We start from the raw sequence: 22,092 nt of genomic DNA, 5'->3' as shown, positions 1-22,092 counted from the left end.
TGAAGGGAGATTTGAGTGAAACTTACAGAATTCCGAGTGGTTTGGATATGGAAAAGATGTTTCCACCATTAGGGAAGGCTAAGAATATGGGCACAGCCTCAGAGTGAAGGGATGATCCTTTAGAACTGAGATGAGGAGGAACTTCTTCAGCCAGAGGGTGGTGACTCTGTGGAGCTCATTACCATAGAGGGCTGTGGATGCCAAGTCATTGAGGGCATTTAGGACAGAGATAGGTGGGTTCTTGATTAGTGAGGGGATCAAGGGTTACAGGGAGAATGCAGGAGAATGGAAAACCTATCAGCCATGATTGAATAGCAGAGCAGATTTGATTGGCCAAATAGCCTAATCCTGCCCCTTTTTATTGTGGCCTCCACAAGGAATAACATGTAAAACGAGAACAGGGACAGAACTCCACAGAAAGTGAAGTACGTGCAATCTTACCTTCCTCGGTAAGCCTTCTTCTGATGCTGACCTCAGTTCGTTTTCCTCATCTATTCCCTCGTGGAGTTTCCCCAGCTCTTTGTCATTCCTAGGCCTCATGCTTCTGTACCTTAAACTTAAATGCGATCTTTCGGAGGAACTTCTCGACAATGTCTCATTCCCCAGTCTGTTCAACTGCTGTGTAAATGGCAATAAGTCATTTGTTAGGAAGGTGTGTCATCTGAACTATTAGTTCACAATTTTATTGGCTGGACACAAGTAAATTGTGACTGTTGGAAAAGGAGACTTTTCAAGAGCTCGGCCACATGACCCAATTTTCAGGTGTAAAATACATTAGTTTTGAACATTATTGTGTGTGTGAGAGAGTGAGTGTGTGAGAGAGTGTGAGTGTGTGAGATACAATGCGTGCATGTGTGTTTGAGAGAGTGTATGAGTGTGAATGTGTGTGTATGTCCCTGTATGTGAAAGTGTACGAGTGTGTGAGAGTGTGTGTGTGTATCTGTGTGAATGTGTGTATATCTGTGTGTGCATGTATGTATGTGTGTGTGTTTGTGTATGCCCGTGTGAGTGTGTGTGTCTGTGTGTCTGTGTGTGTTTGCCTGTGTGTGCGCATATTTGTGTCATTGCGTATGTGCGTGCGTGTGTCTGTGTGTTTGTGTGTGTGTATGTGAAAGTGTGTGCATGTGTATATGTATGTATGTGTGTGTGAGTTTGTGTGTGTGTGTGTGAGCTTGTGTGTGAGTTTGTGTGTGAGTATGTTTGTACGTGAGTGTGTGTGTGTGAGAGAGAGTATGTGTGTGTGTGAGAGAGGGAGAGAGAGTGCCTGTGTGTGTTTGAGACAGAGAGGGAGAGAGTGTTGTATATATGTGAGAGAAAGAGAGAGTATGTGTGTGAGAGAGAGGGAAAGAGACAGTATATATGTGTGTGTGTTTAAGACAGAGTGTATATATGTGTGTATGTATATGTGTGTGAGAGAGACAGAGTGTGTGTGTGTGTACACGTGTGAGAGAGTGTGTGTGAGAGAGTGTGAGAGAGAGAGTGTATGCATCTATACGTGTGAGAGAGAGTGTGCGTGTGTGAGAGAGTGTATGTGTGTGTGTATGAGAGAGAGAGAGAATATATGTGTGTGTGTTAAACATTGAATGTTACGAAAACATTGCTTCCATTTTAAATACAAATTTTGTTGTGGTCATTGGAAGAGTCATCACATATTTCTGAAGAGCGTGTTCTATCTTGTGGCATGGATGTGTTTGTTGAGGAAAAGGTGTCAGCCTCCATAAGGCAGCACGGAAGGACTGCTCAACTCCGGAAGTACGGAACACACCACATTAACATCTGCTACACATCCAACTTCCAATTACTCCGGGATATTTTTGACTATCTGTTTCTAAGTGTTACCCCAGCACTCCACCGCCCGTTCACTCCCCCAGCACTCCACCGCCCGTTCACTCCCCCGACACTCCACCGCCAGTTCACTCCCCCGGCACTCCACCGCCCGTTCACTCCCCCGGCACTCCACCGCCCGTTCACTCCCCCAGCACTCCACCGCCCGTTCACTCCCCCGACACTCCACCGCCAGTTCACTCCCCCGGCACTCCACCGCCCGTTCACTCCCCCGGCACTCCACCGCCCGTTCACTCCCCCGGCACTCCACCGCCCGTTCACTCCCCCGGCACTCCACCGCCCGTTCACTCCCCCGGCACTCCACCGCCAATTCACTCCCCCGGCACTCCACCGCCCGTTCACTCCCCCGGCACTCCACCGCCCGTTCACTCCCCCGGCACTCCACCGCCCGTTCACTCCCCCGGCACTCCACCGCCCGTTCACTCCCCCAGCACTCCACCACTAATTCACTACCTCGGCACTCCACCACTCGTTCACTACCCTAGATTGCGGTCGGACACCACATACATTTATGGACAAGACGGGTTGATTTTTAATTAGTAACAGGTTAGGGGATTCTGGAGAACAGGAGGGAAAATGGTATGGAGGCCAAGGTGCGATCAGCCATGTTCGTATTAGATGACATAGCAAGCTTGATTGGGTTGAATTGACTGCGCCTGTTTCTAATTCACATGTTCCGATGTAGGTGTATTGACTTAGCCAATTAGTAGAAATCTGTGGTTTCTAAATCTGGTGGACATGGGGTCAAATTGGCAGTGTGGTATCATCTGGGCTAATGTATGAGGCTGTGCTCAGTTGGCGGACAGTCCTTGCAAACCAAAGCAGGGTGTATCACCTTGGCGACTTGCTATTGCCTGACCTGGGGTGGTTTTGGGCATGTTTTGGGCTATTTTGGAACCATGTTGGGGGGAGAAAATACAGTGCGGAAAGTGTGTTGCTGGAAAAGTGCAGCAGGTCAGGCAGCATCCAAGGATCAGGAGAGTCGACGTTTCGGGCATGAGACCTTCTTCAGGAATCCAGGAGAAAATACAGTGACCATTTTTACCCATTTAAATGTCTCGGATAAAAATTAAGCACAGCAAGATCCAAATTCTATCCCTTGATGTCAAAGCAAAAACCCTTTGCACTGGTTTCTACATCCACCCTGAAGGACCTATCTCAATTTGAGATGGTGCCCATTTGTCATTGGGTTGGCAGCATTTCTGTAGCTAATGGGTCACCAGGCAGTCTGGGGCACTGGAAGATTGGGAGACTAAGTTAAAGCCCAGTTCCTGTCTCCCCTTTTCCCTGCTTCATGGTCTGAGCTCACTTCCATTTCACAGAGCGGCCAGGTACGTCTGCCTTATTTAAACAGTGTCAGCTTCTGGGCACGACACGTACCACGTCGAGATATTTTTATGATGCAGTGTTCTAACCGCACTCATTGCTGAGATCCCTTCAGAAATCTGGAAGATTACCACAGACGCCCCCACCCCCCGGCTTAACCTAGTTGTCACTGTACAATGTGAAATTCTCATCCTTGTCTCCCCATCACTCCCAGTCATGCCCTTTCTCTGTGACCTCCTCCAGCTCTACAAACCACCTTGAACTCTGCACTCCCCCCACTCCAACCTCTTACAGTCATAGAGTCATAAAGCTGGACAGCAGGGAAACAGGCCTCTCGGTCCAACTCGTCCATGCTGACCAGATATCCCAACCCAAACTAGTCGCACCTGCCAGCGCCCTGCCCAATTGTACCAGCCTCCACCACTTCCTCTGGCACCTCATTCCATACACGCACCACCCTTTGCATGAAAAGAGGTTAGGTCTCTTTTATAACCTCTGCCGTCTAATTCTGGACTGCCCCACCCCAGGGAACAGACTTTGTCTATTTATCCTATCCATGCCCCTCATGATTTTATAAACTTCTATAAGGTGGGTTTCGCTTCGGTGGGTCAGTGTGGACTTGTTGGGCCGAAGGGCCTGTTTCCACACTGTAAGTAATCTAATAAATGTCGTCCCTCAGCCTCTGATGCTCCAGGGAAAACAGCCCCAGCCTATTCAGCAAGTCCCTGTAGCTCGAATCCTGATTTCCTGCCGACCCACCTTTGCGTCCATTTTACCTTTGACCCTCTCGCTCTGGAGTTCCCTCCCTTGGGCCTTCATCTGTCTGCCTCTCTCCTGAAGAATCTAAATTCCTGGCCCAGGCTCTCAGTCACGTCCATTCCGACCTGTGGCTTGACGTTGCACTTTGATAATGCCCCCTGCGGTGATACCGGCCCTATTCAAACGCGGTATGCTGCCGACCGAAAAGGAGTACCTGTTCTGCCTGCTCCTGCTGTTTCCGGAGCTGCTCCATCGCCTGCTGAAATTCTTTCTCCTTCTGCACTTTCTCTGCAATGGTGGCCTGGTTTTGCTCATCGTAGGCCATGGCAACGACAGCCAGGATCAGGTTAATCAGGTAGAACGACCCAAGGAAGATGACAAAGACAAAAAACAGCATGTAGGCCTTGCCGGCGGATCGCAGAATCTATGATTCCAGGGCAGAAAGAAAAGACGAATGAAATGTTGTGTCACTGCGGCTTTAAGCGGTGTATTTTGTCCTGGCTTTATTTTTGAAGCGCATAGGTGCTAGGCCGTCTACCAGAGTCATGAGAATAAACAGTTCATGGAGCATTGGGGATTTCTTTTAAAAAGTTGGAACAATAGAAGCAGCCTGGCTGGGTGAGGTCAAGCTCCCATAGGATCTTTAGTTTTAGCTTTCAGCACCTATTGCTGGGTTCTGAGCAAGGTTGAAGTTGGAGTAATTCTTTACTGGCTCTTACCCTCTCTCAGAATTTTCTCTTGGTCTTTATTTCCCTCCTGGGCTGCCGGAGTTACATTTGAGACAATCTGTGTTCTGAATTTGACTTTTTGCCGAGGGTGTGGATGGTGTGTTACTATATTGCAACAGTTAACGAGTAATAGTTACCATATCAATTAGAATTCCTACAGTTTGGAAACAGACCCTACGGCCTAACAAGTGCACACCAACCCTTTGGACAGTAGCCCACCCAGACCCATTCACTGGCATTTAATGCCTGACTAATGCACCCAACCAACATATCCCTGAAAACTGTGGACGATTTAGCATGGCCACTCCACGTAACCTGCACGTCTTTGGACTGTGGGAGGAAACCGGAGCACCCGGTAACCTACATAGACAGTCGCCCGAGGCTGGAATCGAAACTGGGTCCCTGGCGCTGGGAGGCCGCAATGCTAACCACTGAGCCAGAATGCTACTCATTTCAGTTATGCTGTTAAGTTTCCCAATGGAGTTAGTTTATTCCAATTTCTTCTTTCCTTTTGTTGTATTTTAAGTATAGTGTATGAATAAAGTGTGTTTTGCTTTAAAATCCAGTAGCTTGACCTGTCGAATTGGATCTAGAATAGAACACCTTACATTCACCTTTAGGTCTACAGTATCTTCTGAATATTTTGAAAAAGGGGTTTGGTCTGGTCCATAACAGAGAGGTCACAGGAATGGGACAAGCTGGCAGCAACGCCACTAACCTGGTGGTAAAGATTCTCCCAGAAATCCTGGGTCATCAGACGGAAGAGCGAGAGAAAGGCCCAGCCAAAGTTATCAAAACTGGTGTAGTCATAATCCGGGTTCCTTCCAGCTTTCAAACATGTATAACCCACAGGGCACTTCCTGCCAAAACCGAAAGGACACCCCAAAGTAAAATAAATTACACTCAGTTCAAATAAATTTCCAACTATTTCAGACAGAGGTTGAGGGAGAGAGGTAAGTAAAGGAGTGGAGTCCTGTCCTGTTGTAGAGATACACTTGACTGAAAAGGTTTTGAGTCAATCTGAAGTTACTGTCAGCTCTGTAAGTCTATTGTCGGCGTTCTACTGAACGGACCTTCCATCTCCCTGAGGCTGCTGTTCCAACACCTTACCATCGTGCAACACGGGTTACTGAGAGATCTGGCCTCAAGTTGCATTAAGAGCCATAAAATCCCACACCAGACTGTTATTTCTGACAGGGTTGACACAGTCAAAAATCACTCGGCCTTGCTGGGAGCAGGCCCATGTTAATAAAACACAAGGAATGGGGTGGGCGGGTTTAATCAAAATGGAGGATAGTGTTCGTGCTGCAGTGTTTCGGTGAAAACCTACACAAACTGGAGGAACAGCATCACAATGTCTGCTCCCAGCAAGGGCAATCCATTTTTCATTATTCACACCTATCAGTCACACTTGTTTTGTGCCTATATCTCTCCTTAACCACCATTAGCACTCCATTTGTCCTCTTCTTCACCATGTGTTCCACTCGCTCCTTCCCCCTCTTTGTCAACCGCATAAAATCACCATTTTCCTGAACTGTCGGTTCCATATCGGGCTCAAAGCATCAAATTTGTTTCTCTCTCCACAGACATTGCTGGGATTCTCCAGCACTTCTTAAAAATTCTAAATCGCCATATCAGCGATAGATATATGCAAATTAGGAGGGGGTGTGGCCATGCATTCCCTCAGGTGGGTTCTATCTTTCAATAAGGTCATGGCTGATCTGGTCATTCAATATTTCTACATACTCACGATAACCTTTCACCCCCTTGTTTCTGGAGAACCTATCTGTCTTTGCCTTAAAAATACTCAGAGATTCTGCTTCCATTGTTGAGTCAGGAGAAAATTCCACAGAACATTTGACCCACTGTGAGAAATTAAATTCTCTTCATCTCCTTATTCTTCAACTGTGACCACTCATTCAAAAATCCCCCACTAAAAGAAATATCATTTCCTTGTCCTCTCACGACCCCTCAGGTTCTGATATGTTTCAGACAAGAGTCTAACCGTGAGGAGATTCACCAGCATGTTGCCTGGGCAGGAGTGAGACAGCTATGAAGAAAGACTAGATAGGCTCGGGGCTGTTTTCCTCAAAGCAGGGAAGGATGAGCTGACTGAGGTATACTAAGGAGGTAGATCAGTGAGATAGGGAGAAGATATTTCCCCTTAGTCCAGGGATTGATAACCAGTAGGCATAATGTTAAAATAAGGAGCATGAGGTTTAGAGGGGATTTGGGGAAATATTCTTTCTCCCAGACAGTGATGGGTACTTGAATCTCTCTGACAAAAAAATGTAGGAGAGGCTGGAACCCTCAAGACATTTGACAACTATTTAGCTGAATGAAATAACTCTACAGAGGTCAGTATGCCATCACCAAGTCCCCCTTCATTTACACACGGAAAGTCCTTAACACTGATCCAGCTCCCCCAGAGCCAGCTCTCAGAGTGAACAGAATCTCGAACACTCCTATTTGTATCTGTCAGCCAGGGCTCCCTGACTGAACCAGGTTAACAGCCCCAATCAGGGAACCCATACTCAACGAGGTCCATTTGGCTGACCTCGTTATAACGATGACAATGGACACTAGAAATTACAAACAAATGGCTGGGAAAAGCTCAGCAGGTCTGGCAGCATCAGTGGAGAGAAATCAGAGCTCACGTTTCAGGTCCAGTAACCCTTCTTCAGAATCCAGAATTTGAAATGACATAGCATACAAGGTTAGGACCAAGTTTTGGAAAATGGAATTAAAACAGAGAGATGCTTGGTGACCAGTGCGGACACAAGGGTCTCTTTTTGTGCTATAAAAACCTTATGACGGTAACTCTCAGTTGCCTCTTACTCTTCCATACTCCAGTGAATACAGGCCTAGCCTGTCCAACCTTTTCTTAGAAGATAACCCACCCATTCCAGGTATTTGTCAAACAAACTTTCAATTAATCAATCTTCAACATTAATACCTGTGTGTCTGTTCTATTACAGAAAAGAAGACTCTGTTGAAAGAAGGGAAACTGAAGTGTTTTAGACAGATCGCTATGTAGTGATGAGCTGCTATTATGAAGCATGTTGTCTCACTGAGCTACTGTCACAGTGCAGCTTTGGCTCAGTGTATTGCTCATCTCCAGTCCCCTCCCTCAACCCTGATTCATTTCTGTGAAGTTGATACAGGATTCATTCGATTCTTTGCCCATATCACGTGGCCAACAATTGTGATCCTCACCGTCACAAGAGATGACACCGTAATTGATGGTATAGTCAACAGTGAAGAATGGTTATCTCAGAGTAAAATGGGATCTCAGTCAACTGGGCCAGTGGGCCGAAGAATGGCAGGTGGAGTTTAATGCAGATAAATGCAAGATGTTGCATTTTGGTACGACGAACCAGGGCAGGAGTTACACAGTTAGTGGTACAGCACTCGGTGATGCTGTCAAGAGAAGATACCGAGGGATGCAAGCACACAGTTCCGTGAAAGCGGTGTCACAGGTAGTTAGGGTGGTGAAGAAGGTTTTTGGCACACTTGTCTTCATCGGTCAGAGCACCGAGTATAGGAGTCATGTTGTAGATGTACAAGACATTGGTGAGGCCACATTTGGTGTACTGTGTACAATTATGATCATTCCTGATGAAGGGCTTATGCCCGAAATGTTATTCTTCTGCTCCTCAGGTGCTGCCTGATCTGCTGAGCTTTTCCAGCACCACACTCTTCGACTACAATTCTGATCACCCTGCAGTAGGGAGGATTTTATTTACCGGGAAAGGGTGTGAAAAAGATTTTCAAGGATGTTACTGAGACTCAGTGGGCTTACTCCCCCTCCTGTTTCTTACAATGTTGCGTTACGTCCTCCATCATGGTGAGTTGACGTAGCAGGGATGGATGCAGACCAAACCTAGAGCTTAAAGGATGACATTAAGGAGACAGTTGGGTTGAGGGATGATTCAGGTGATTTGTGAAAGGGATATGTTGGGTCATGTTTCATGGTCAGCATATCAACATTACTCTAAGAGACATACTCACTGCATCATCGCTCTATCTTAGCATAGTGACCTGAGGGTATAAAAATCTCACAGTCCAAACATGTTAACGTTAAGTGGATTGGCCATGCTGAACTTTCCCATAGTGAGCAGGATAGGTGGCTAAACTGTGGCAAATGTGGAGTTACAGAAAAACAGTAGGATTCACAGGACATACAGCAGCTCTGTAGTTAGCACTGCTGCCTCACAGCACCAGGGTTCAATTCCTGCCTCGGGCGACTGTCTCTATGGACTTTGCACATTCTTCCCGTGTCTGTGTGGGTTTCCTCCGGGTGCTCCGGTTTCCTCCCACCATCCAAAGATGTGCAGGTTAGGTGGAATGGCCAGGCTAAATCACACATAGTGTCGAGGGATGTTTAGGCTAGATGGATTAGCCATGGGAAATGCAGGGTTAGTGGGGTAGGTGTGGATCTGGGTGGGATGCTCTTTGGAGAGTTGGTGTGGACTTAATGGGCCAAAAGGCCTGCTTCCACACCATAGGGATTCCATGATTCTCTTCAGAGGGTTGGTGCAGACAGGATGACCCAAATGGCCTCCAACTCCACTGTAGGGATTTCTATAATTATTTGTGACATGATATTTTGCTAGGAGCATACTCCTGTTGTAACCTCATAACATAATATCAGCCCGGACACTTACAGGTCTGAGGAATATAATGCTTGCATTTAACAGGCAATTACAATAAACATCTTTTTGGAGTTTTCAATAAATATCCATTCCCAGTTTCTTATGTTGTGAGAGAAGACATGAGCAGTGTTGCCTCAGGTAAAAACACCTTACTGGATATAAATCCACATCAGGATAGAGCAGAGGCAAAGAAACCACATCCTTCAGAGGGGAAACCCAGGACAAAAAGGCACATGATTCGAGTGAGGAGGAAGCACTTTCTCCCAGAGGAGGTGGTGACAATCTCATTCCCAGTGGAGGCTGGAACTTTCTAGACTGAGAGTGATAGTTTGCTTATTGCTATCAATGGCACTTGGAGCTCAGGTACGTGGAGTCAAAGACTCTCTTGGACCAGCTATGTGATTGGTGGAGTAGGCTTCCAATTAACAATATAAAACAGTCTTAAAAAAAAACGTTATCTGGCTCAGCTCCTTAAAAAGCAGTAAAGCATCATCATAGGAATCAAAACTCAAGTAACTAAAATCTTTTCCAACACAAAAAAGGCAAACTGAGGTGGCCACGATAAGAATCTGTTTATTTTTCTCCATAGTGCAGACAGCTTAAGTAGCCCATAATCACTGCATGGATGAAGGTAGCTGTCATCGCCATGGCAACACCAACGAAGGCAGCTGCTGCTTGTGAAAATTTCTATATGTGAAGTCTGTTCACCCCTTCTCTGGTCAGATAGAGCATTTATGAGGGAGAAACCACCACCATTTCCCACAAACAGAGACAGAGAGAGATGGAGAAATACTTCATCAATGATGAGGATTGCAAACCACAACCTTTAGGCCTCAGTCCCTGTTCCGAACAACGTCACATTGACCAATGGTCAATTAATATTCTCACACATTAGATGCCTCACTGAATCTGATCAGCTCAAATACTGTTCAGTGCACACTGCTGCCAGTTTGTTTTTTATTCATTCCTGGGATATGGGTGACCCAGGCTGGGCCCATTGCTGTGGTTACCCTTGAGAAGGTGATGGTGAGCTGCCTTCTTGAACCGCTGCAGTCCATGTGTTGTAAGTTATTAATGTCAATAACTATTTACCTTGTTTGTTTGTAAGGGAGCTCCAGGATTTTGACCCAGTGACACTGAAGAAACACCAATATACTTCTGAGGGAGGTAGTGGCATAATGACCATGTGAATGAACTAATAATGCAGAATTGAAAAATGTGTTGCTGGAAAAGCGCAGCAGGTCAGGCAGCATACAAGGAGCAGGAGAGTTGACGTTTCGGGCATAAGCCCTTCTGCCTGAAGCATCGATTCTCCTGCTCTTTGGATGCTGCCTGACCTGCTGTGCTTTTCCAGCAACACATTTTTCAGCTCTGACCTCCAGCATCTGCAGTCCTCACTTTCTCCTAATAATGCAGAAGACCAGGATAATGTTCTAGGGGCAAGGGTTCAAATCCCACCTCGGCAAACAGTGAAATTTGAATTCAATAAAACCTGGAATAAAAATTATGTGATCATTGGTGATTGTTACAAAAGTAACCCCATTGTGTTCAAGGGAAGGAAATTCCCGGTCAGACTCCAGGCCCACAGCAATGTAGTTGACTCTTAACTTCCCTCTGGGCAGCTGGGAATGGGCAGAAAATGCTTGCCTGGACAACAACACCGATATCTCATGAATCAATGAAGAAAAGGAGATTGGCTTGGAACTTGCAGGGGGTGGTGTTCCCATGTATCTGCTGCCCTTATCCTTCTACATGGAAGTGGTCATGGGTTTGGATGGTGGTGTCTGAGGATCCTTTGGTGAATTTCTGCAGTGCATCTTGTAGATAGTACACACTGCTGCTACTGAGCATTGGTGGCAGAGGGAATGACTGCTTGTGGATGTTAGTACTAATCTAGCAGGTTACTTTGTCCTGGATGGTATAAAACCTCTTGAGTGTTGTTGGGCTGCACCCATCCAGGCAACTGGGGAGTATTCCATCACACTCCTGCCTTGTGCCTTGGAGATTGTGGACAGGCATTGGGGTGTCGGAAGGTGCAGGATTCATTGCCTTTTATTATTCACTCCTGGGTTGAGGGTGTCTCTGGCTGGACCAGCATTTATTGTCCATCCCTAGTTGCCCTTGAGAAGATGGTGGTGAACTGCCAACTTGAACCACTTCAGTCCATGTGCCCGCCTTGCTCTTGCAGCCATTGTATTTTATGAAACATTCAGTTCTGTTTCTCATCAGGACGCTACCGATTCCCAACGGAAGCACTGATATCTGGTAAGAGAGTACGTATTTCACAAAACCTACGTGAAGTCAGCTTATACTGCGATTGAATAGGGGCCTCACTCATTCATTTTTGGTTTATATTACAAGCTGATGAGGGTAATTGAATTTGGTGCTTCACAATAATCAGAAATCCCTGCCTTTCTGAGTGATGGAAGGATTTTAGAGGCAAGGGATTTTAAAGTGGCTGCAGTATACTTTGCACTGTACAATGGCAGTAACATCTCAATGTGTTCACAATGAATAGGACTCATTTGTTCACATGAGTCTGGGAGGAACGGCAGCCGAACTGGAACCTGTTGACAACTGGAGACCGGAGATTGATTGGACAACTGGTTTTATTTGAGAGCTGCAGGTACTCACATCAGGAAAATCGATCAGTCGCACGGAATGCAACAGAACCCAGAGGCAGCTCACCACTATCTCCCCCTGGGGCAATTAGGGATGGGCAATAAGTGCTGGCCTACCCTGGTCAAAGAGCTGCACAAAAAAGGAAGAACTTTGTCCAGTCAAATGTAGATGTTTTGGAGAGTGTACAGAAAAGGTTTACTCGGGTGTAGCCTTGTCTAGGGGATTTAAGATATGAGTAAAAGGTGAGGTCTGCAGATGCTGGAGATCAGAGCTGAAAACATGTTGCTGGTTAAAGCGCAGCAGGTCAGGCAGCATCCAAGGAACAGGAAACTCGGACATTTCGGGCATAAGCCCCTTTCCTGATGAAGGGCTTATGTCCGAAACGTCGAATTTCCTGTTCCTTGGATGCTGCCTGACCTGCTGCGCTTTAACCAGCAACACGTTTTCAGATTTAAGATATGAAGCAAGGTTAAATAGGCCGGGTTTGTTTTCACCGGAACGCAGGAGCTAGAGGGGTGACCTGATAGAAGTTTATAAGATTGTGTATGGCAGGGATAGAGTGGAAAGTATGAGGCTTTTTCCCAGTATGGGAGGGTCAATCACCAGGGGGCACAGGTTCATCGAGTTGGGGGGGTGGAGGGGGAGCTGGAGTTTAAAAGAGATGTGTGAGGCAGGTTTTTCACACAAAGGGTGGTGAGTGCCTGGAACATGCTGACAGAGGTGGAAGCATTCAAGAAGCACCTGGATGAATACATGACTAGGAAGGGAATAGAGGGATGTGGATCCTGGAAATGAAGACAGCTTTAGTATGCAAAATGTGTCAGTGCAGGCTTGGGGGGCCGGAGGGACTGTTCCTGCGCTGTATCGCTCTTTATTCTTTGTTTCTCCACTTTTCAAACTAACAGCTGGATTTCCAAAGTCAATCAACTGACAGTTTGATTCCTAATTTAGTCAGTTTCCACTTTCCCACACTAGGCCCGTAGCTATTTTGTTATGACATTTCAAGTGCTCATCCAAGGACTTATTAAAAGTTGTAATGTTTCTTCACTCCCAGGCAGTGCATTCCAGATCCCGCCACCACTCTCTGGTGAAAAGGCATTCTCTCCAATGCCCGCTAAACCTCCTGCCTTTCACGTTAAAATTTGCTCTTTTGTTATTGACCATTTGATTGTGTGGAACAGCTGCTTTCCATCCACCATGTCCATGTGCCTCATAATCTTACACACCTTGATCATGTTCCCCCCCCCCCCCTCCCCTAACAACCTTCCCTGCTCCATAGAAAACAGCCCAAGCTTCTCCTGCCTCACTCTGTCCCAGGCAACGTCCTGGTGAATCTCCTCTGCACCCCTTCCAGTGCAATCACATCCTTCCTCATGTGGGCTGACCAAAACCGCGCACAGTCCTCCAGCTGTGACCAAAAAAAAGTTCTGTACAGCTCTAACGTAATGTCCCTACTTTTATAATCCACATCATGACTGACAAAGACAGGCATCAGCCTGCAAGGAAATGCATGGGCCATGCTCTGTGATAAATGCTATTTGCTCAGGTGTGGACACATGACTTTAAAGGGACCACCCTCTCAGAGAAAATAGACCATTACACAGACCATTGAAGCATAAAGAGGTAATTGGGACCAGCAATGGCCTGGATATTATCTGGTGCATAAATCTCAGAAGGCAGTGTAATTATTGCACTCACCCAGCATCTGTGTTGTTTCCACAAAGTAAGGCATCCTTCTTGCCCTCGAGATGCAAGTGGTTTTCTGAATGAAAACAAAATTGAAAGCAGTGTTAGTTTATCATTTATCTTGGCCCCCCCAGCAAGCAATATATATATATATATATATATACACACACACGATCTAAACGTTTGTTTGATTTGATTTATTGTTGCCACATGTACCTCGGTACAGTGAAAAGTTTTGTTTTGTGTACAATACAGGCAGATCACACTATACAAAGCGCACGAGGCTAATAGAACAGAGTGAGGAATATAATGTTCAAGGTGCAGAGATGGTTAGATTAGATTACTTACAGTGTGGAAACAGGCCCTTCGGCCCAACAAGTCCACACCGACCCGCCGAAGCGCAACCCACCCATATCCCTACATTTACCCCTTACCTAACACTACGGGCAATTTAGCATGGCCAATTCACCTGACCTGCACATCTTTGGATTGTGGGAGGAAATCGGAGCACCCGGAGGAAACCCACGCAGACACGGGGAGAACGTGCAAACTCCACACAGTCAGTCGCCTGAGTCAGGAATTGAACCCGGGTCTCAGGCGCTGTGAGATAGCAGTGCTAACCACTGTGCCACTGTGCCGCCCTGTAACAGAGAGCGAGATCAGCATTAAACTTAAATCAAATAAATTGCATTTTATTTATTTTGTTTGTCAGGCACCGGTCTGGACTGATCATAGCAACAACAATGAGAACTTGCATTTATACAGCACCTATCTCACCATTCAATGCCTCACAGAAGTGTTATGAGACAGACGTTGACACTGAGCCACATAAGCAGGTAACAGGACAGTGTCCAATACCTGGGACATTCAAAGTTTGTGAGAAGATATGTAGCTCGGGTGCTCGCCCAACTCGGCGAACAGAACCACAACAACTTGGGTCATAGACATACGTTTTAAGAAACTACTTAAGAGGAGGAGGAAGAGGTAGAGAGGTGGAAATGGGAATTGCAGAGGACTGCTGAAGAGAACAGTGCCCAAAAGTGCGGCAATTAAAATCAGTGAGTCACTACAGGCCAGTTGTTTGAAGAATTGGAGCATTAAAGATACTGAAGGCAAAGGGAGCACTGTATACCTGGAGGAGGTACAGCAATGGGGAGGATTGGAGGGATGGAGATGTTTCTGAGGTGGTTGAGTGTTGTAGGGACTGGAGGAGGTTACAGAGATAGGGATTTGTAGGGACTGTAGGAGGCTACAGAGATGGAAGGTTATTGGGGCTGGAGGATGTTGCAGAGAAGAGGAGTTGTGGGGGCTGGAGGAGGCTACAAAGATACAGAGGATTGTAATGATGGAGAAGTTACAGAGATAAAGGGGTTTTGGGGGTTGGAGGAGTTTACAGAGATAGAGGGGTTCTGGGGGTTGGAGGAGGTTACAGAGATAGAGGGGTTATAGGGGCTGGAGGAGGTTTCTGAGATGGGCTTGTAAGAACTGGAAGAGGTTATAAAGATGGGGAATTTTGGAGGGGCAGCAGGAGATTACAGAGATAGGGAGAGCAGTAGCTATTTTCAAAATGATTGCAGAGTTGCGTAATGATATAAAGGAACCCACTGTCAGCTTAGGAGAGGCTGTAAGATGGTGGACAATGGGTCAGACTGTCCTATTATACATCTGGAAATGAGAATTCTACTATTTGTAAAGTCAATTGCATCTCAAACTGAACTCAGCTTGCAGCTTTGGAATCAATGTACCTGTAGATGCTAAGGTGATAAAGTCAAAAATCAGACCACACTGGGTTATAGTCCAACAGGTTGATTTAAAACCACAATCTTTCAGAGCCTGAGGGAGGAGCAGGGGCTCCAGAAGCTTGTGGTTTCAAATTAACCCGCTGGAGTATAACCTGGTGTGGAGTGAGTTTTGACTTTGCCCAACCCAGTTCAACACCAGCACCTCCACACTTGGATGATAAATCATAGAAGACAGAGGAGTACAGCACAGGAACAGGCTCTTCAGCCCATTATGCCTGTGCTGACCATGATGTCATTCAAAACTCATCCCACCTGCCTGCACAAAGTCTGTATCCCTCTATTCCCTGTCTGTTCATAGGTCTTTCTAACTGACTCTCCAATGTTGCTGTCATAGCTGCTTCTTCCACCTCCCACGGCAGCAAGTTCCAGGCACCTAGCCCTATCTTCCCACATCTCCTTTAAACCCTCCCCTCTCACATTAAACCTAAGCCCCTTAACAGCTGACATCTCCACTTTGAGAATCTGATTACCTACCATGTCCATGCCCCTCAAACTTATATACCCCTATCAGATCACCCCTCAGCCTCTGACGCTCTAGTGAAAACAATCCAAGTTTGGCCAACCTCTCCTTATAGCTAATACACTCCAATCTCAGCAACATTCTGGTAAACCCCTTTTGTACTCAATGCCCCCAATCGATGAAGGCCAGCATGCTGTATGCCCTCTTCACCACCTTATCCACTTGTGGTGCCACTTTCAAGGAGCTATGGACTTGCACCTCAAGATTCCTCTGTATAACAATGCTCCAAATGACCCTGCCACATGTGCACACATGTGTCTGTGTATATCTGTGTGCCTGTGTGTGTGTGCACGCATGTGTCTGTGTGTGTGTCCATGCATGTGTTTGTGTATGTCTGCGTATGTGCACGTGTCTGTGTACGTCTGTGTCTGTGTGTGTGTGCACGCATGTGTCAGTGTATGTCTGTGTCTGTGTGTGTGTGCACGCATGTGTCTGTGTGTGTGCATGTTTGTGTGTGTTTGCACGCAATTGTCTTTGCGTGTGCACGCATGTGTCTGTGTATGTCTGTGTATGTGCATATGTATCTGTGTATGTCTGTGTTTGTGCACACATGTGTCTGTGTATGTCTGTGTCTGTATGTGTGCACGCATGTGTCTGTGTATGTCTGTGTGTGTGTGCACGCATGTGTCAGTATATGTCTGTGTCTGTGTGTGTGCACATGTGTGCCTGTGTGTGTGCATGATTGTGTGTCTGTGCACGCATATGTCTGTGTCTGCCTGTGTGTGCACGCATGTGTCTGTGTACGTCTGTGTGTGTGCATGATTGTGTATGTGCACGCAAGTGTCTGTGTCTGTCAGTGTGTGCACGCATGTGTCTGTGAATGTCTGTATGTGTGCACGCATGTGTCAGTGTATGTCTGTGTGTGTGCACGCATGTGTCCGTGTGTGTGCACGCATGTGTCTGTGTATGTCTGTTTGTGTATGTGCATGTGTGTGTGTGTGTGTGTGCACGCATGTGTCTGTGTATGTCTGGCTGTGTATGTGCGTGTGTGTGTGCACAAATGTTCAGTGTATGTGCGTGTGTGTGCACGCATGTGTCTGTGTATGTCTGTCTGTGTTTGTGCGTGTGTGTGTGTGTGTGTGCACGCGCATGTGTGTGCATGCTCATGTGTGTGCACTATCATTCCTTCCTTGAATCAGATGTGACCATCCCAGGGCTTTGACCTGTTCACTGCCCTTCAGAGCATGTAATCCCAATGTCAAGCAAAGCAGAATAAGTGGCATACACTGAGCGTCTTGCAGAGAGCCAGCATAAACACAGGGGGTCGAATGGCCTAATTCTATGCCTTAAACATCCTGTAGTGCTAAAAAAGGTCACTGAATCAATCGAGCCTTTTCATCAGACCACATACAGTCTTCTGGAACATTCTCACTGGCCCAGCTTGCTTCTGACTCCAGTCCTAAACTATGTCATGACTTTGAATGTACAGTAGAAGAGGCAGCGAGTCCTGCCCTTGCCCTGCTATGGGACCTATAATCAAACTGTAAAATCACAGAAGCTATCCTGAGCGAAGGCACCTGAAAAGCTAACCCTGATCCCACCTGTAACAGTTCACTGAAGAAAACTTTGGGAATGGTCAGCAGTGAGTTAAGGTCATATTTCTGTCCCAGTCGAGATTTAATGCTAAGGAACTTCAATCTTTGCTCAAATGGCTTGCTGATCTACTCAAGGGGCTTCACCCCCATCTTGCTTCAAATGAACAGTAGGATATATTGTTTAGACACAATGGCCATTCCAGTTTCCCCTTTCTGACAGTGCTAACTGTATCCCCAGTGGTTTCAGTGTTTGCTGAGTCAAATACATTGTCACCTGCACAGCTCACTCGGCCATTGCCTTAAAGACAGACCATCACCAAAGAACTGGGTAAGAGAACCACTGCACAAGCATTTCATGCAATCTATACAGTGTGGAAGCAGGTCATTCAGCCCACGCCAACCCTCCAAGGATCACACCACCCAGACCCACTCCCTGTAACCCTGCATTTCCCATGACTAACCAACCTAGCCTGCACACTACAGACAATTGAGCTTAAGCAGTCCACCCAGCCTACACTGTGGGAGGAAATCAGAGCACCTGGAGGAAACCCACACAGGCATGGGGCGAATGTGCAAACTCCACACTGTATTCCTCGTGCTGTGAGGAAGCAGTGCTAACCACTGAGCCACCGTGCCACCCTGCTTTTACCCTTGAACACACAGGCTTTTATCAGTGAAAATCCTGATGAGATTGACAGTATTTGACAATATTGGGATAATCACAATAGTGTGATACCTGTCCACAGGGAACATGTAAGACACAATCAGCTATGGAAACAGATTAGGGGCATTTTGATAAGGTTTCAATTTATGCCATAATCCATTGATTTATCGCATAGCTTTGCCGATGGATGAGTATGCATCAACTGTTGTCAGTCAGTGTGGATCAGTGCATTTATTTTTATACTCTGATTAAAGTCACATTCTTCTGCAATTATTCAGCTAAAATCAATGGCCTTTGGCAAGCTGGATTGCTGTTCCAGAATGTTTTTTTTAAATGAAGTGTGATTTGATTTGTTTTTTTGACATTCCCTACATGAGAAATTTGTGTTGGCTAATGTTGGCGTGTTAGGATTTTCACTTGGCCATTGTCACTTGTCAGGCTATAAATCACAGGCCCACTCTGGACCGGAATCAACTATTTCTGTTCTTTTTCATATAAACGCACACACACACAGATACACAGACACACAGACACACAGACAGACACACACACACACACAGATACACAGACACACACAGACAGACAGACACACACACACAGATACACAGACAGACACACACACACAGATACACAGACGCACACATACACACTGACGGACACACAGACACACACACACACAGACACACTGATGCACACACAGATACACGTGCACAGACACACACACTCACACATATAAAGACATGCACACAGATACACACACACACACACATATACAATTGCATGGACAGACACACACAGATATACACACGCGCACACACAGACTCACAGATACACACACACACGCACACAGACACACACACACGCACACACACAATCAGATGGATATACACACGCAGATACAAACATACACACTCATACACTAAGTCACACACACACACACACAGATACAAACACACGGACACTAAGACGCACACACGCACACGTGCACACACACGCAGATACACACAGATACACACATACACATGCACACATACACACGCGCAGGCACACACGCACACACACATGCACACACACACACGCAGATACAAATACACACACTCACACACATGCATAGATACATTCACAGGCAGATACATCTAGTGCACACGTTGTTGTGACCTCTGTGGTCAACAGTAATAAGAAATATGGTGATTACTTAGTTTCATTTGATATTCTGATTTCCTTTCAGAATCAGGTTCTGTGTCATGATTTATTGCAACAGATTTGAAGCTGAAACAGTCACACAAAGGGCACAAACATTTTAAAACAACTGTGGTTATGGGACTTCCAAAGATGTTTCCTCCCCTGGCACAGGAAGAAACAACAAACCAACCTTTTGAACATGTTACACACTAGACACTACACCAAGCAGGATGTAGATCACTCCGCCTGTAATTAATGGGAGGTGATTGGGCCAGTGTAGAAGCTCTGGAGAATCGGACTATCTACATGACAAGGTATTGGAATATCCATCACATTCTGAGGCTAATGCCCTTGACAAGGTCATTCAATGCCCCCTTCCTGCAGTCGGTCAATCCTCAGCTTGGCAGACCTCAGCCATCCCATCCCCCATTTTCCTTCCCAACATCCCTGCCCCCTGAGCCCCCCCCCCCGCCCCCCCCCCAACAGTCTTTATTGAAGGTCTCCAGGAATGCCGATACAATGCTGTTACAATGTTTGAAATGTCAGTAAAGGGTGCCAAAGATCCTATTGTGTTGAGAGGGTGACTGAAAATAGCACAGGCAACTGGGAAGGAACTTCTAATGGAAAGAGGAATGAGCATAAACCTTCTGAAAACCAAGCTGCTTTGTCATTTTTATTCACTTCCTTTTTCAGGACAAATGCAAAAATTTCAAATTTCATACAATCAGAGCAATTTATTCTCCGTGACAAAAGCATCTCCTTGGCCATTCAGAGGTGATTTGTTAACCAATGGTCTCCTTTTCTCCCCTGCAATATAACCTTTTGCAAGACCATTCGATATAGTAGCAAAGATTCGTCCCATCGAGTCTGGTCTGCCATTCTATCATGGCTGATAAGGTTCTCAACCCCCTTCTCCTGCTTTCTCCCCATAACCCTTGATCCCTTTGCTAATCAAGAACCTATCTATCTCTGTTTTAAATGACTTGGCCCCTACAGCCCTCTGTGGCAAAGAGTTCCAATTCCTCCTCATCTCAGTTCCAAAGGGTCATGCTGAGGCTGCGCCCTCAGGTCCTTGTCTCTTCTATTGGGGAAACACCTTGTCCACATCCACTCTATCCAGGCCACTCAGTATTCAGAACACTCCCCCCTCCCCCATCCTTCTAAACTCCATCAAATACAGTCCTCAACTGTTCCTCATGTGACAATCCCTTCAATCTCAGGATGTTCTGCTCACAATATTCCAAGTGCACTCTGACCAGAGCCTTACAAAGCCTCAGCAGTACATCCCTGCTCTTAGATTCCAACCCTCTCAAAAATATCTGCATCGCATTCGCCTTCCGAAGTGCCAACTTTTTTTTAATTCACTTGTGGACACTGCTGGCTGGTCAGCATTTATTGCCCAACCCGAGTTGCCTTTGAGAAGGTTATAGTGAGCTGCATTCCTAAACCACTTCAGTCCATGTACTGTGGATTGACCCACCATGCTGTTAGGGAGGGGACTCCAGGATTTTTACCCAGAGGCAGTGAAGGAATGGCGACAGATTTCGACATCAGGATGGTGATGAGTTTGGAGGGGAATTTGCAGGTGATGGTGTTCTGCTGCCTATCTACTGCCTATGTCCTTCTCGATGGGAGTGGTTGTGGGTTTGGAAGGTTCTGTTTAAGGGTATTTGGGTGAATTTCTGCGGTGCATCTTATGGATAGTACATGTAGAAGATGCTTTATCCGACACGCTTGGGGCCAGCTGTTTTTCGGAATTCGGAATTTTTCGATTTTCAGAATAAGTGAAAGTATAATGGTGAAATTTTTAACCATCTTAGCGGAGAAGCAGACTTCTAAGTAAGAACATGCTTGGCCACTAACCCCCACGTCACACCTGATTATATTAGATTAGATTACCTACAGTGTGGAAACAGGCCCTTCGGCCCAACAAGTCCACACCGACCCTCCGAAGAGCAACCCACTCAGACCCATTCCCCTACATTCACCATGACTAATGCACCTAACACTACAGGCAGTCTGGCATGGCCAATCCACCTTAACTGCACATCTTTGGACTATGGGAGGAAGTGGGTGTCAACTTGGGTTAACTGTTTGCTCACCAAACAACCTTGTTAATGAGAAAAAAACTTCACAAACAAAACCTTCCGATTTTAGAGTGTTCAGTTAAACGATCCTTTACATGTATACACTGTTTCTGCTGAGCACAAGAGAGGGAGACAGTGGATACTTGGGCTAATCAAGTGGGCTGCTTTGTCCTGGTTGGTGTCAAGCTTCTTGAGTGTTGTCAGAGCTGCAACCATCCAGGCAAGTGGGTGGGTGTTCCTTCATACTCCTGACTTGTAGGTGATGGACAGGCTTTGGGGAGTCAGGAGATGAGTTCCTAGCCACAGTATTCCTAGCCTCTGACCTGCTCTTGTAGCCATTGTATTAATATGATTGAGTCCAGTTCAGTTTCTGGTCAACAGTAACCCCCAGGATGTTGGTAATGGGGGATCCAGTGGTGGTAACACCAATTAATGTCATGTGGTGGTGATTAGATTGTCTCTTATTGAAGAAGGTTATTGCCTGGCATTTTTGTGGCATAAATGTTACATGACGCTTGTCAGTCCAAACCTTGTTACATTTCATCATGGACTGTTTCTGTGTCTGAGGAGTCGTGAATGGTGTTGAACAATGTGCAATCATCAGTGAACATCCTCACATCTGACCTTACAATGGAGGGAAGGTCATTGATGAAGCAGCTGAAGATGGTTGGGCCTAGGACA

At 46.2% G+C, this 22,092-nt stretch overlaps 1 protein-coding gene across 1 annotated transcript in view; it reads right to left on the bottom strand.

The window, feature by feature from the left end:
* The window catches only part of scn5lab (sodium channel, voltage gated, type V-like, alpha b), a 367,399-nt gene that overhangs the window by 258,739 nt on the left and 86,568 nt on the right, over positions 1-22,092 (bottom strand). The window contains exons 8-11 of the mRNA XM_060825166.1: positions 13,634-13,697; positions 5,377-5,518; positions 4,145-4,354; positions 442-618 (exon numbers count right to left, since the gene is read on the bottom strand). Coding sequence (XP_060681149.1) covers positions 442-618; positions 4,145-4,354; positions 5,377-5,518; positions 13,634-13,697 — 593 coding nt within the window. The remainder of the gene's footprint in view (positions 1-441; positions 619-4,144; positions 4,355-5,376; positions 5,519-13,633; positions 13,698-22,092) is intronic.

Source organism: Hemiscyllium ocellatum, chromosome 5 (assembly GCF_020745735.1).
Source record: "Hemiscyllium ocellatum isolate sHemOce1 chromosome 5, sHemOce1.pat.X.cur, whole genome shotgun sequence".
NCBI classification, from domain to species: Eukaryota; Metazoa; Chordata; class Chondrichthyes; order Orectolobiformes; family Hemiscylliidae; genus Hemiscyllium; species Hemiscyllium ocellatum.
The sequence above is the reverse complement of the archived record's forward strand: the minus strand, read 5'-3'. Positions and strand labels throughout refer to the sequence as shown.